General features: G+C 39.6%; 1 protein-coding gene across 1 annotated transcript in view; it reads right to left on the reverse strand.

The window, feature by feature from the left end:
* Positions 1–15,814, reverse strand: part of LOC122989134 (LIM domain containing preferred translocation partner in lipoma) — a 136,264-nt gene that overhangs the window by 10,271 nt on the left and 110,179 nt on the right. Inside the window, exon 8 of the mRNA XM_044361816.1 lies at positions 10,096–10,265. Coding sequence (XP_044217751.1) covers positions 10,096–10,265 — 170 coding nt within the window. The remainder of the gene's footprint in view (positions 1–10,095; positions 10,266–15,814) is intronic.

The following is a 15,814-nucleotide window of genomic DNA, read 5'->3' on the forward strand; positions in this document are numbered from 1 at the left end:
TTATATCAGTGATTGCTTTCCGGTGACCGGCGCTCCCTGGCATCCTGACTCCATCCATCTGTCTGTGCAGCTTCTCAGCATCAGGCCCACAGTGTGAGCATATGAAGATGCATTAACATGACTTGACTCCTTTACAAAATCCTGTCATTTGTAAGCACGTTATGTAAATCACCCACTCGCATCTTCTCCGCTGCCTGGATGCAGATGACTGAGGTGTGTGTTTTTTTTGTTTACGTGTGGGCGTGAGCGAGCATGTCACACAGTGGAAAGTGATTCTCCTAATGGTTTGGTAACTATCGGCCCTGTTCACTCCGGGGATCAGTGACCTTGAAACGATCAGCTGTATAATTCACAGACAGAGCGTTTGTGACACTCATCTGTGTGCACGCCAGTCAGTCAGGGCGAGTGCACCAAGGTTTCGGTGTCTCTGACCTGGAATGGCGTAGGTCTAACCCGCTCAGCTCAGTCTGTCCGTGTAATAAATTCACACCGGGTTATGGATGGCCAGTGCGTGCAGGAATGGGATGGCATCCTGCCAGAGTCTCCTATCCAGATTTGTTTTTTACATTTAGTTTATATCTCTGCCTGGACAGTTTATGACCCGCCTCAGCCCTGCCATCCCTCTCACCAGCAGCTGCTCAGCCCGTGCAGGTTTCACTTCTTTCACTCCAGAATGTGTGTTTCGACAAACTAACAAAAGCGGCATGTGTCAAATGAGATTTAAATATTTATGTATTCTATTCCAGTCAGCTGTGAGGCTTTATTTGTTCATGCAGATTTCTTATTTTAGCTGCGTGATCATGTCAAGCTACAGCCAACATGAAGGGACAGGCCAACGCACAGATCATGCCTTGCTCAGGCCTTTCTTCAAAGAATAAAAGGTGGCAGTGGGGCCCTGATCTCTCTCCGGCTCATGCAAAGTGGCCGGCCTGCCTGTCTGCCTCTCTGCCTTAAATTCAGCTCTGCAGCAGAATGTGACCCCTCCGGACTTTGGGCAATGTCTCCTGCTCTGGTTACAGAGAGAAACTGACAAAGACCCCGGCAGTAGTTCTCTCATGCCATGAGTTAGAGTGACATTGTGGTGGGTCAGCACTGGGTCACGGATATTTTTCTCCTGCTCGCTCCTGGGGGGTGGGGGCGGGGTGGGGGTGGATGTGCTTAGACAAAAAACATGAGGAAGGTTTAGAGGGCCCGGTGTTTGGAGTCCCTCTCTTGTCTCTTGTCCAAACAATGTATTCTAATAACAACACTTGTGCTTTTCATTTACTTGTTTGTAATGGATGGGACAGCTGCGTTTCCTGTAGTGTGGGTCAGTAATAAGAAATAATGACCTGCTTGAGTTTAGCAGGTTTACACCCACTGTACAACGAAATTCTACACACACATAATTGTCTTGGTAAGTCTGGAGACGCACTAAGATGTGAAATCCTATTCATGCAAGTGCTATCTAATTGGCTCACTCCTTTGAGGAATTAGACCGAGTTAATCACGTCTGAATATACAGAACTCAATTAGAACTCCGCAAGCTAATGCAGACAGCCATGAATATTTGATGACAAAGTCAGCAGAAAGCTGAGCCGCTGTGTGTTTGTGAGCGTGCCTCAGACGACAAGTAAAACCAGGGTGGGTGTGTACCTGCCGTCGCCGCTCGGCGTGTGCGTGGCAGCTCTCCCAGCATGAACAGCAGCTGTACAGCCGCTCGCAGACACGCAGAGCCGCCAACAGAGAGCTGCAGTGCCACAACGACGAGCATATGGGGGCCCTGAACTCACCACGCTGGCTGTAAGCCTCTGGATCTGACTACCTGGATATCCATCACAGAGAAGTGACAGGTGTGTGGGTGGTGTGCAGTCATTTCTAATTAGAGCCATATTACTCTCAGCGAGGCAACATTATAAACTTTCTCTTTCAATATTGGACTGCTTGTATCTCTGTGACTGGATGTGAAAGGAGAGATCTGAATGTGATGGGATGTATTGTATCCTATACGCCCTCTCTCAATGACAGCGGAAGCTTTAGGGGAGTTCTTGGGGATATCCCCTTGTAGGATGGGAGAGTTTGGTATGTTATGCTGTGGAGGACATCCATCACCAGGAGCCCCAATACAGCTGGTACCATGCCTGTCGCCTCTGGGTGCTGTGCTGTACCTTCCCTTTGCTATCTAGATTGTTTTGATTATGGTGCATTTGAACTCACTTGTAAAATTCCGTAAACACAAAGACTAGAAGGCCATGTTTAGTTCTTTCAGTTCAGTTCAACTGCACTGTTGAAACGATCAGCTGATTAATCCAGTTGTAGATGGACATAAAATCGATCAACACATTGATTAGTGATTGTCCTTGAAAAAGTCATTTAGCAAGCAAAAATGTTTAATTGATTGTTTTTACAATGAAACACTGATTAAAATAAAGGTGAACTGCAGCTCCAGACACTACCTTTGGTTATGCTGTAGTGATAAACAAACCTGGTGAAAAAGTGAAAAAAGCAGGTCGCGAAAAACCAAAACTCAACCTACATTAATCTTCTCTTAACATATTGCAGATTTGCAAAGAGTTGCCATGGATTTTTACAACATGGACTTACAGTTCGAGCTGTTAAAACAGAGTTTCCCCAAATGTGTGACGTTAATCCATTCTTGTTGTTTTCCAGTCTTTGTGCAAACACAAAATCACACATTTTGAAATAAAAGGAGATGAGGGGGGAAAAAAAGCAACTCAAAAAGGTAAAGCTAAATATTTTCTCTCTTTGCATGTATCTAAAGAAGTGGGAGGTTGGTCAATTATACTTTGAGCGTAGCAAACTTAAAACAAACAGAATTGTTTTCTACCCTACCTAAAACTGCTTAATACATTGTAAACTCTTTCCATTTTCCCTGTGATTTGTGTGAAAATGCACTGCAGTTGATTGGTAAATTGAGATTTGCAATAAAGGTGCTTTCTTCAAGCTAGCTGCTTCAATACTAGCTGATAGACGATAGAAAGTCATTAAGAGTTTGTGCACAAAAAGTGGGCCTGCATGTGAAAATTAATTACACGAAAAAGAAGCAGACCAATAGTTAAGCCATAATAAGATGCGACATAAATGGGCGATCAGGTAGGCTGTCATCACCACTTTCTAAGACAGACAAACAGACACGAAGGGTAAAAGCTCATCAGTCAATCATGAACGTTTCCTGGTGACTGGCAGGTCAGGGCAGCTGTGTGCAGTTCCTCCTTTACAATAGCAGAATGGAAAATCTTTCGGAGCGTGTAGCCAGTGAGACCAAAGCCCATTTATTTTAAATAACAGAGCTATAGTAAAACACCAGATAATGAACATAATTACATTCAAGCAACTTGGCGTCTGTGACCTTGGTGGTCTCTGAAATTCTGTCAAAAGAGGCGGAAATAGATTAAGGTTTTTTGTGTGGGCAAATCCCTATCTCTTTATTACTGCTCTTTCAATATGAAGCTCGGCTCCTGGTGTGACCTTGTGTTACTTACATCAGTCTCATTACAGTACACTTAAACTGGCTGCACTTTGGATGATCTATATTCATGGGAAGTGGTAGCATAAACAGGAAAGTGGGGATGTGATTCTGCCTCAAACAGGGAACTGAGAATTGTCTGCAGCCCTTTTATCATGCACTGGTGTCAGTTAGGCAGATTGAATGGATCTGTTTACCAGCACATAACCTGAAGCAAAAGGCGGTTAAAAAGCCTTTTTAAAGTACATCAACTCGGCGAAAACCTAGCTGTGGGAATGCTGCAGAAATATGCAGCAAACTAGTAACAAGGCAGATACGGACAACATAGAATGGACTTGAGAACAGAAAGCATGGTACCCCGTGTAAGCAATTAACCTCAATGACACTGAATCCCACTGTTGAACCTCTTCAAAGACCAGCTAAGCTATCAGCCACATGAAGTCCCTGTTGCTCTCAGCTCTGTTCACTAATATGCTCTTGTGGGTAGAGGCAGACTTCCTGAAGTGAAAGGAGAAAGAAAATGATTCTTCATTTTTTTTAAAGACTACATTTTCAAATAAATGTGGTGACTTCTTTAATTCCCACTGATTGAGAACATTTTTAGTTTGATCTCTCAAGAAGGTATAATGACTGCTGAGGAGAATGACTTAATTTGCTGATTTTTGATGCAAAATTGTGAAAATCTCTTAAATCAGAGTTGATAAGTGAAAATCACTTTTAGTTTAGTGAGTATAGTAAAATATGAGCTTCCAGGAGTCGACGTGTCAACATTTCTGTCATTATAACACACGCATGAATGCCCTGGAGAAATTGATCCGAGTGAAAATGCAGCACACACAAACAGAAGAGCATAACCACCATATACCTGGACGTAATCATAACACATGACACACATGTCTGTAGCTCACACAAAAGCTGACACACTGAGTTTAATCTTGGCCTGTCAAATTACAGCACTTTTTACTCTAGACAGGAGCATGCTTCCTAAATGCCATTACATCTCATATCACGGCTCTCAGAAAGCGTCGTCTGTGATTGTATCCTCCCAGAATGTAAAAAAGCCTCAAACTTTTCACCTGCATTTAACTGCAATTTAACTGACTCAATCAACAAGATTCACATTAAATTTGAGATATGTGTGGCTATGTTTACTTGCATAGAAAGGTTTAGTGTGAACCCAATTACAGGTCTTCATCTTTTAGGTAAAACATAGTGTAAAAGTCATCATAAATCTGGTTACATAATTGGCTCTCCAATTACAGGAGACACAGTTAAGATGCCTGGCTGTTTTGGAAAACACTTGGCATTATAATGGTTTTTGTTTTTGCTGTCAGATTCGACAGCTGCTAACAGCTTTATGGGGACATTTTCATGTCAACGAAAAAAAAAACAAAAAGCAAAATAACTATACTTAAACAACAGACTTGAATTGTTGCTCTGCATGTATTAAATGTAGAGTAAACCTGGTGCTGTATCAAAGACAAAGACAGTAGCTGGTGCGTATTTTTGCTGACAGGAAGTCACATGTGTAAAAAAATCATGTGTTAAACCGCTTTATCAACAGCTCCCTCATGTCCTGCATTAAAAGTAGTGTGAATGTTGTACACATATACGTGCAATACACATATACTATCATATCTCGCTGAGAGTTAGATGAGAAGAGCAATACCACTCTAATGTCAACACATGGTTAGCTTAGCTTAGCCCAATGACTGGAAGAAGAGAGAAACAGCTAGCCTGGCTGTGTCCAAAGTTTTTAAAAAAATACACAGATGAACACCTCTTAAGCTCACTAATTAACAACTAATAACTAATTATCTTGATTTTTAATTCATACAAAAAGCCTTTATGCTATGCTAAGCTAACAGTCTTCTGACTGTAGCTTCATGTTTGGCGTACAGACATGCAGCTGGTATTGAGCTACTCATTTAATTCTCAGCAAGGAAATGAGTAAGTGTATTTTCCAAAAAGAAAACTATTTCTGTAAAGGCTGATGTAGAGATAGCACATTAGCACATTTTCTGATGTTATTTGACTGTTCCAGTGAAGCTAAATGAACAGTAATTGCTTCTATCTGTCTGACCATAATGTCCAAATGACTTTCTCTCAGATCATATCATCCACCCCTGCAGTACATTAAATACCACTCCAAAAATATTACGTCACTGATAAAGAGTCAGAAATATTGTGATAATCTGTTATATCATCCGGCCCCACTGGGTTGCTCTCCTTTGCCGCTTTGTGAATTTCTGGATGCCCTGTGATTAATTTGTTCCAGTTTGCAGAAAACTTACAATCAGCAATATCTAACTGTGAGAATCTGCTGGAAAAGGTTTCACATGAGAGCTTTCTTGGAAAACACTTAGTGGCACTAGAACTTAAAAGTCCTGTTTCTTAGTCACAATGATGGACAGCTAGCTACGTGGTGTTTGCACACACACTCATGCTTTCAGTCTCATGTGCGCAAACATGGTGTGTGCAAACATGAAAGGGGGAAGTTGTGGGACACCTCAGGCTGATGCACACATCAGACAAGAAAAAAAAAAGACAAAAGAATGGCGAGCCAATGTTGATGTCACATTAATGCGATTACGAACGAACCACTCCATGCAAAGCGAGACATTAATTGGGCGGCTGTGGAGTTTATCAGCATCAGTCTGTATTCAAATATGCAGTGATAAGTCCTCTGTGGAAGCAAGCCAGGGAAGTGCCAAGAACAAAGGCTGATTGCTGCCCTGCAATTTGTGGGCCAGTGGTGTGACTGAAGTTGGTCATAAAAAGAGATAGCAAGTTGTAAAATCAGGAAGAAGACAGGTGACGATAACAGATGTGGGTGAGTTCCGCACATTACTAAAAGGAATTAGTAATATCTAGACAAACAGTTTGAAAGAGGCAAATCACCCAGTGGAAGGGATAGATCTTGCCAAAACAAATGCCAGTATTGTTCCACAGAATATGTAAAGTCCCAGCCCTGATAAGGGAGCTGCAGATCGCCTACTTTGATACATGACAGAAAACTTTGTTGGATGGTAAAATATATCCCTGCAATTCCTAGCAAAGAGATTACTAGACTTTGCATTATGTTATACAAATTCTACACAGTAAGTTTCCTCAGGTACCCGTCATACCTATAAGATATTCTACATCAAATGAAATACACTGCCAGGTGATTTTAGAAAAATCTATTTTACTCTTAACATACGGTATAAAAATATAAAACGTAAAATGAGTTTCCACTATGTTGTACCTCATAACCTTTTCACTAAAAATCTATTTAGTTTGAGAAAAACTAACATGCATCTATTATATACACAACTATCTATTTAGTTATGTGAACATATATAAAAAATGTCAAACATACAATCTGAAATTAGGGTAACTCTGCTGATCTGAAGTTCATTTTACTTGTTACAGAGATTATAATTCACCCAATAGTTGAATAAAACCTTCTGTGGCTTTGAGGGGAGCTATTCAAACCTAAAATATTACCCTGATGATGTAATCAGGGTAATATTGCTGGGTTGCATTATGGGAAATTTCGGATCTGGTGGTTTGGGGATTTGACCTATACTTGAAACTAAAAGTCAGGATCTCTCAGGCTCTTTATCTTCAATTTTGATGGCTTTTTAAAACAAATATCTCTTGTAAGTTCCCCTACATTAAGGAAGTGTAATAGTAAATCACTGGAGTGCCCCTTTAATACCACTGATGTAACGCTGCAGGTGTCAGAGGGAGAACAATACGGGAATCTACAGTCAAAAAACAAATTCACCATTATCATTAATGTTGTGTAATATGTATCATTAATGTTCATTTGCTCTTAGAGATTCCTAGACTGACTGACTTGGAGGCTATAACTTGAAGTTTTCCTCTTTCTCTCTGGGATATGACATTTCTCTTCAGAGACTCAACTCTCACATTCATTCTCTAATCGTACAGAGGCGTATGACCCTGAGGATGGGAATAAAAGAAGAAGAAATTACTTTCATTAAGAAATTCAGATTTCCCCCATCCTTTTGATCTTGTGCCAGAAGAACATTTATGCTGATGAAATGCATAAATAAAGTTCTTAAATTATCCCGTTCCTCTTTAGCGCATGTATCAGAGTTGGAGAACTTCCAGACAAGACAACTACAATCACAGTGAGTGCCTCTGAAAAGAGATGATTTAAGAGATGGACTGCTACTGGTTTAAACATTATGTAGCTTGGCTTCGAGACTTTACTGTGAAAGTGCATATCAAGCACTTTCCTGCACATGATGTAAAGGAGAATTGTACATATGTGTTAATAAATACTATGAGTAAGCCTCAAGACTCAACAGCATCAGTGTGTTGTAATGAATTTCTTTATGACAAATAATAACTATTTTAAGATTTCTAAACAGCGTGCAAGCGTGTATCACTTGTTGTTTGTAAGCTGCTCTGGTCATCAAGATGCCCGACCCCCCCCCCCCCCCCCCCCCAAAAAAAAAAATCAAAATTAAAGCTCTAACCTCCTCATGAACTAGCAAACGGCACTGGAACATGACTCCAAAGCCCTATCATCTCTCTTTAAAGGTCTCTTATCTACAGTCTGGAAAGTGGAACATTTGTGTTTCATAGGCAAATGACTACCTGACGACATTTGTTTTAGTGTGGCTCCTATCTGTGTCAGCAGGCCTGTAGAAAAGCCCCGGTGTTTTTTTACTGACATCATGGCTCTTAATGATAACATTTTCTTTAAACATTCTGTCCCATACAAGTTTTAAACTTACAAATTAAATCAAATAATCAAAATAATTGACTTCCAAGTAAAAACATGAGTGAAAGTTAAAAGTTACTACCCAAAATTTCCATTGAGTTGCCTCATTGCATCACACAGCTACTTCCCGTCTCAGCTTCCAGGAATGACCTACAGACTTAACCAAAATATTGCTGACAGTAAGAAACTTTGGCCGTGTCATATCAAATGGCAGGACTGATGACAAAATTGAACCATATTCCACTGAAACTGGAAGAGAGGAAACACTTCTGCAAAAAGATTTCCTTGTGGTCTTAGAAGATGATGTGTCTTTCCTGACAATATTGTGCAAGAAAATACTTCAATATCTGTTGTGCAACACAGTAACAAGAAAACAGGTCACAGTTTTGTAAGAATGAATAAAAACACCCCAAAATTAAAAATAACTAAGACCGTTTGGGATATCTAACTGTCAATCATTTCCTTTATCTGGTCAACTCTTCATCAGGAGAAAACAGTCAAGAATAAAAATCTTCTGTGTTATCTGATCCACAAAGAGAATTAATACAATGTCACATTCTAATACGATTTTTACACTCATTTAATAACTCAAGTCCATTTAAATCATATCTTAGTGCTCATCAGCTGTAACTCCAGATAGTTATGCATCAGCTCACTGAATGTTCTGCAACTGTGTTCTTATAATCATCATCTAATTTACCGAGAAAGATATCTGAAAATCCTCTATTATAAAAAAAAAAAAATCAATAAATGCAGCTCAGAGGAGAACAAATCACAAATGTATTAAATTGTTCACTGGGCTAAAAAGGTAGGGCTGCGTCACCCAGACACATTTTGTGGTAGCCTTGTTTTAAATATATTCGATGCTCATGACTACGGTTAAATCTACAGCTCTGCTAACACTGACACATTAGAAAGTTGGTAAACTTGTTGGCTATTTACACATCTGTCACACTCAGAGCAACATTAGCATTCATTTTGAGTCATGTCTTGAATTTAAATCAAATATTCACTCTCCTTTTAGCTCCGTTTTTGGTCTCTACCAACTCCTGAGGGAAATAACTGGTTCTTTAGCTGCTAAATGCTTCACTATTTTCACCAGCTAGTCACTAAGTTTTGAGTTTGGTGCCAAGCAGGTAGTGTACAGTGTTTACCGGAGCTTTTTCTCTGAAATGGATGTTGATGAGAGCAGTGAGGGTACTGTACACCAAAACAGTCAAGTAAAACACTAAAATACCAAAGAGCTGAGAGGAGTCCAGAAGAAGTCAGGTGATGGTTCTGTGTTGTTCATTACAAGTGACACCTTTCACATGACACATAGTTATTTGATCCACTGTTAATTGAATAATATTGATTAGTGCAGCTTTAACATTAGAGGTCATATCAGCAGTTAGCTGTTCGCTAACCGGCTAGTATTTACAGTGTGAATAATGAACTAATAGTACGTGCTAGCTAAAGTATACAGTCATACATGTTCGTCATGGCTAAACTTGTTAGTCACATAATTTCCAGGATCTTAGAATTCTAAGAACCTGGAATTCTTAAGTATACCCACTTCTGTAATTAAAAGTAAATACACAGTTGTTACATTGTCTTGATTCAAGAGGAAAAAATCCCAAAAGACAGTTGTTGTTATAATAGTTACTGAGTGACCAAAAACAGAACTAAACAAAACAAAAAGAGAAAATGGAGATGAGAATGTGGTGAGAAGTAGCCGCTTGTCAGCTTTTAATGACATGAAATGTGGTTGCCTGAAGTGAAAATATGAAGCAGAAGTCTACCAACGTGCCCACTCCTGATACTTTAATGTGCACTTTTTAAACATGGACACATAAAGGTACACGTAAAAAGCCTAAATGATGGTTTTGAAGGGACAGAAGTTACTCACGATATAGCAAGGCTCGCAGTAGGCCTTCTTCTCCACAGCGTAGAAGGGCTTGCCACGCAGCTTGGTGCTGCAGGTCATGCAGACGAAGCAGTCAACATGGAAGACCTGGTCCATGGCAGTGCAGCCGGTGCCTTCACCCACTACGTTCTCTCCACAGCTGGCACAGCGCCCTGAGGAGAGGAAGAGGAGATGAAGGGAGGCTGAGCACAGATTCACTAGAAATCCATACACCGACTGTATTTAAGGTCAGACAGAAGTCATCAGTTAACCAACAGTCAGGTTCCACTCACTGAGACACTGGACATCTTTCGGGTTTTGGACTGGCAGTCAGACAAATAACAAAATTTGAAGATGTTGGGTCTCTAAGGAATTGTGATTAACATTTTCTTTTTACACAAGTCTTTTACCTTTTGTATACTTAATTAACAGATGAATCAATAATGAAAACAATCATTTCTTGCAGGCCTAAACACTGTAAAAAAAAACCCTGACCACAAGTCCCCAGAGCCTGACATCAACAAGCAGACAAAAACCTAAAGGAATTCAATTTACAGTTAAATAAAGAGAAGAGAAAAGCAGCTGTTTATGTTTGACGTTTTGGCTTGATGAATGACTTTTAACTGATTACACTATGAAACACAATTTTTGTTCCTGGGTAGTGTTATTTCCTAATTGCTTATGCCTAAAAAGTATTTAAAAAATGGCTATTATTCCCCTCAAACTTTGCTTTGGTGACCTTGACAATGACATTTTGTAATTTACCTCTTTCCATTGGGAAAACAGGCACATTTGCACATTTTTATTCACATAAGGTCAGAAAAACAACAACAAAAAACAAGTAAAAATGTGTTACACAGCGTTATCAGAATCATTGTTGATTCACTTTTAGTTGATTATTTGTTCAGAATCAAGCATCAGAAAAATACACCAAAGAGATTATGTTCTTTTGCAGATGGTGAAAACGTATTTTTAATAGTGTATTGTGGTTTAAAATGTTTTTGCTACCCGGCTCCGTTTACTGCTGTTTGTTTCTGTCTTGATACACTGGTGTGTCACTAGACCAAAGGATCAATAGACTGAGCTGATGTCCATCAACTCATTCTACCTTGTGCCAAAAATTTTGAACTCTCCCTTTAAATGATTCATTTCCTGATGTCAGAAGTGCCTAATCTTCTTTTCTATTTCAAACACTGGATAAGGAAGGATTAAATACTATAATTATGCCACATTAAAGAAGCCATACACATCACCAAAGTGTGACATGGACGACATCTATTTCAAAAAGTCAGGCTTTAAATGATAAAAAGAAAACTTTAGAAGTACAACTAAGTCTTTGTAAAAGGGGCACAAGTGAACTGATATTCTTGCGCCAGAAAGAGCCTGATTGCATATTGCGGGACATGGCATTTGGATATCTTTAATTGAGTTGGAGATATCTTTAATTGAGTTTAAGATGTCCTCGACTCAATGCAAGTTATCTTCAACCCAATTAATAACACTGTCAATTTAATTACTGGTATCTTACAATAATAGGGTTTAAAAAGATATCTGAGAATGTTTTATTTTTTACACATCTGAGGACAGATGCAATCTTTCAGAGGAAGCATGATACAGTATATTTAATTAATTCAAGTTCAGTTCTATGGATCATTTTTGTTCTTTTTCATTTTTTGCTTCATCTAAAGGCTGATTTGGGTGATGATTGACACTCTGTATGTTCTGAACAGAGCAGTTCAAGCGTGTTACAGACAGAGGCGAGACACTAACCGGGGGAGATATAGTATCTGATCCTTGCATTTTCACAGTTCCACTTGCTGTTTTCATATCAAAAAATTCAAACAGAGTGTAAAGCAGAATCTGTCTCAGGTATCAGCACAACTTTTGGAAGTCATATGTTGTTGAGATCAAATATCTGCTTGACTGCAAGGCTTGCTAATGGTACTCTAATCTCAGATAACTCATTATCTTATCGCGGGCCTCAGTGGAAACTGAGGAAAGTTGCTAAAAAAGTGACTGGATCCACAACTTTTCCAGCAACATTTCTGAATCTTTATTGAAACGCTGATATTTGTGACTCTGTTATTACAGGATTCAACATTCACCGACTGGGGACACATTAAGAAACAAAGGACTGACATTTATCTTTAAAAATTCTTATCACAGCAATAGTTTTTTGTACATTAATTTACCGACTGCTGTCATCCACGGCGACTTATACCGCAGACAAGTTTTCATAAAACCTGCTATCGGTTTTATCTGTTCCCACAGCTCTATCCACACCTCAATTATGGCTGCGTTACCTACTGTACAGGGAGGCAGATTAAACAAACTAGTGAAGGCACGTCTCGGGGGGACATGTGGGTGTCAGTGGAATCACAAGCAGGGTAATCACTTCAGAGAGCCAGAGGGAAAGAGAAAGGGAGAGAGAGTGAGCGAGAGACAGAGACGGAGCATGCCGAGCCTGTTAGTGGCTTCAGATCACAGGCCATCTTCAGTGAGTGGATAAGAATGCCAAACATGTCCCACAGGGCTCCCACTTTAAATAGCGAGAAGGAAACCTCTCGGAAATCCTTTTCCTTTTGGCAGTCTGTGATCGTGAGGGCCCTCAGGAGCTATTTGTGAGCGACTGTGCATACAGTGTACACAGTATTACCACAACACACACACACACACACACACACACACATGCACATACACGATGAAAAAAAAAATCTCTGCACCAGACATGCCACACATGTAGACGAATACAAACACAGACACATGTATCATATACTGTATGCATACACCATGCATCACGGCATGCTGTGTGCACACATCCGCAGCCCACACATGATTTCACATGATCGTCTGAACAAAAAGCTGCAGATCTGTGGCTGTTTGCGGTAGACCTTTAAACTACTGTATGTTTTTTCTGTTTCTAAATATTACCTTAATATCACATATAGGACTGATTAATAATACGAGTCTTAAAGCACTGAGGCTACATTGTTAAACTGACACATCATTGTACAGTATGTTGTGTTTCATGTCAGCCGTCTCCATTGTTTGAAAGGTAATATAAAAAAAAACAAAACTTGTTTGATCCCAGCTCCCATTGTTCTCTCACATCACAATAAGCCTTTTTTTTTGGAGGAGATGAAGAGCTCCAATGGGGACACAGAAGATTTACAGTAAATTACAGTAATTCATTAATGTAATATGTGAGTGACAAGTGACACAACTTTGGCCACATTTTAGGATTCATGCTAAAAAACAAAGTAATGGATTATGAAATGGCAGACCTGCCAACACTGGATGAATTTTTAGAGTACCACTTCAGTGACCTAGATGCGTCAGATGTGAGTCACTGCTGTTTGCACGATGAATTATTGTACATAATTACATATATTACATATTGTGGACTTAATTTGCAATGGGGGGGTGTTTCCATTCCTTGAAATTTTCCTAGAGTAGTTATAGACTACACAGTGCCAACACACACACACACACACACACACACACACACACACACACACACACACACATACACACACACACACACACACACACACACACACAGCTCAGCTCTCTCCCTTCAGTATCTCATGGTGACTTTTCCTTTCTTCCTCTCCTCACTTCAAAGTGTCCTCAGTGAAAAGCTGGCCAGGTTGCTTCTTGTGTGTACGTGTAACCAGGCGTGGCAGGTAGAAGGCTAAGCCTTCCCTAAATATACTGCTGGCTGTTGTACAGCCTACACTCCATACTGGTAAAGTTAATATAATGAAACACCTGTGTCAGCAGTTAAGCAGTTGAAAACACACCTGTTTTGTCAGTCAAATGTAAATCAAACCTGTGAGTGCTGAAGCTCATTACGTTCGGAAAAATTTGGACTTTCCAGTCAGAATAATCTCACGAGCAAGCAGACATATCTGAGAGAATGACAGGTGAAACAGAAATACATGGGCTTTACTGATTTAGGAGGCTTCCTGCAGCAACTCCTAGTTCCACACAGTGTGGCATGACTGATATTAAAAGCTACTGTACAAGGTAAACCATCATTTGTCTTTTTTTATTGGTAGAGAGCTTATTGGTAAGAGAAGAAACAATCACGCCAGATTAATGTCTCCACTGGCTCAGCTGTATTTATCTACTACTTATGTGTTAAAAAAAAAAAAAAAAAGACAACTGGCCTCTTTTACTGACCTTAAACTAAAAACTCGCACCAGTGTACTTTGATGTCAAAATGCGTGCCTGCTACGCAAAATGCGTGCAGGTTGGCAGGTCTGAAATGGTAATATAAACCATATTATCAAGAAGAAAAGAGAGGAAAATACCCATCACATTTCCCAGAGCCCAGGGTGACATCATCATATTACTTGTTTTGTCTGAGCAGCAGCCAGAAGAAAAGACAAGAGACCCAAACTATTCAGTTTACTTTCTGTTGATCAACCAATTCATCTGTCCACTTTTTGAATTTATTGATGAATTGTTTAGTCTATAAAATATAAGAAATATAAGTAAGAAATGGCCATTATAATTTCAATGGGCCCAAGGCGATGTCCTTATATTACTTTTTTGTCCAATCAGCAGTCCAAACCCTAAAGATATTCAACTTACAACCATATAAAACACAGAAAAGTCACACATTCTTATATTTGAGAAAGTGGAACCATTGAATGTTATGGTATGGATATCAAAATGATTCCGCAAAGTATAAAAATGTAAAGCTAGCCCTTCTTCAGAGAGCCTGTAACTTTTTTTCTAACACTCTTACTGTATGATAACAGAGAGAAATGCAGAGTGTTTTACAATGCTTCACATCAATAATTTCACACGTCTGCGTCGGAAGTAAGCATTTTCAATTTTGAGACACTACTTCAATTGACTTCTTGAATAATACAGGACAGCAATTGAAGCAACATCGTATTTACCCCTGTGGAGATGATCCCAAATACTTTCGAACTATTTCAGCTGGGCATAAAGGAATCATGAAAGGCCTCACCGCTCCCCAGCGTCCCTTTGCGCAGGGAATGGAACCAGAGTCTTAATATCAAAACTTCAAATAGTTCCTGTATAACCAATGCAATGGTGACGGGGAGGGAGGGGGAGTTCATTTACACTTTACTCACTTTCTTTCCTTTCATTCTTCAACCCTCAGAAGTGTCTCTTCTCTGTTACATCGAAAGTCAAAAGAAGGACTGAAGAGAAAATCTTTTCTTCTTTTCTTTTTTTTTTTTTAAAAGAAGCACATTCCCTGTGAGCTATAGAGGCTTAGAATGGTTAGACAATTTAATTGGATAAAAGGAAAAGATTAAAGAGGCCCTGACTCTGTTCCATAAATAATTGATTTCTAATGTATTTGTAGTGGCAGTGAGACGCTGTTGTTTGGGAATGGGGGATGTTGAGTGGCAGAACGCTTCAGATTTCCCTCAGTCTTTGCCTTCTTTGTTTTTTCACGCCGTGATATTGAAGCAGCATGAAAGGCAGAGAGGGAGCACACTTGCAGCTCAATTTGATCTTACATCGTCAGAAATCAAAGATCGTGCATGTAAAGAAGGATCGCAAGGAACTTTTTTGTGGGAGACCAAACTTTTCACACTATGTTACTAAAGAATACAATTCTGCTGGTGCAACCCTTGCAAACCCCAAAGGCAAAGCCAGCAACTGTAGCTCGTATCCAAAACTAATAAAAGAACCACAAAATCCATTTTGGGACTTCAACTAAAGTTTTGGGCTTGGA

This window comes from Thunnus albacares, chromosome 9, assembly GCF_914725855.1.
Source record: "Thunnus albacares chromosome 9, fThuAlb1.1, whole genome shotgun sequence".
In the NCBI taxonomy this organism is placed as follows: Eukaryota; Metazoa; Chordata; class Actinopteri; order Scombriformes; family Scombridae; genus Thunnus; species Thunnus albacares.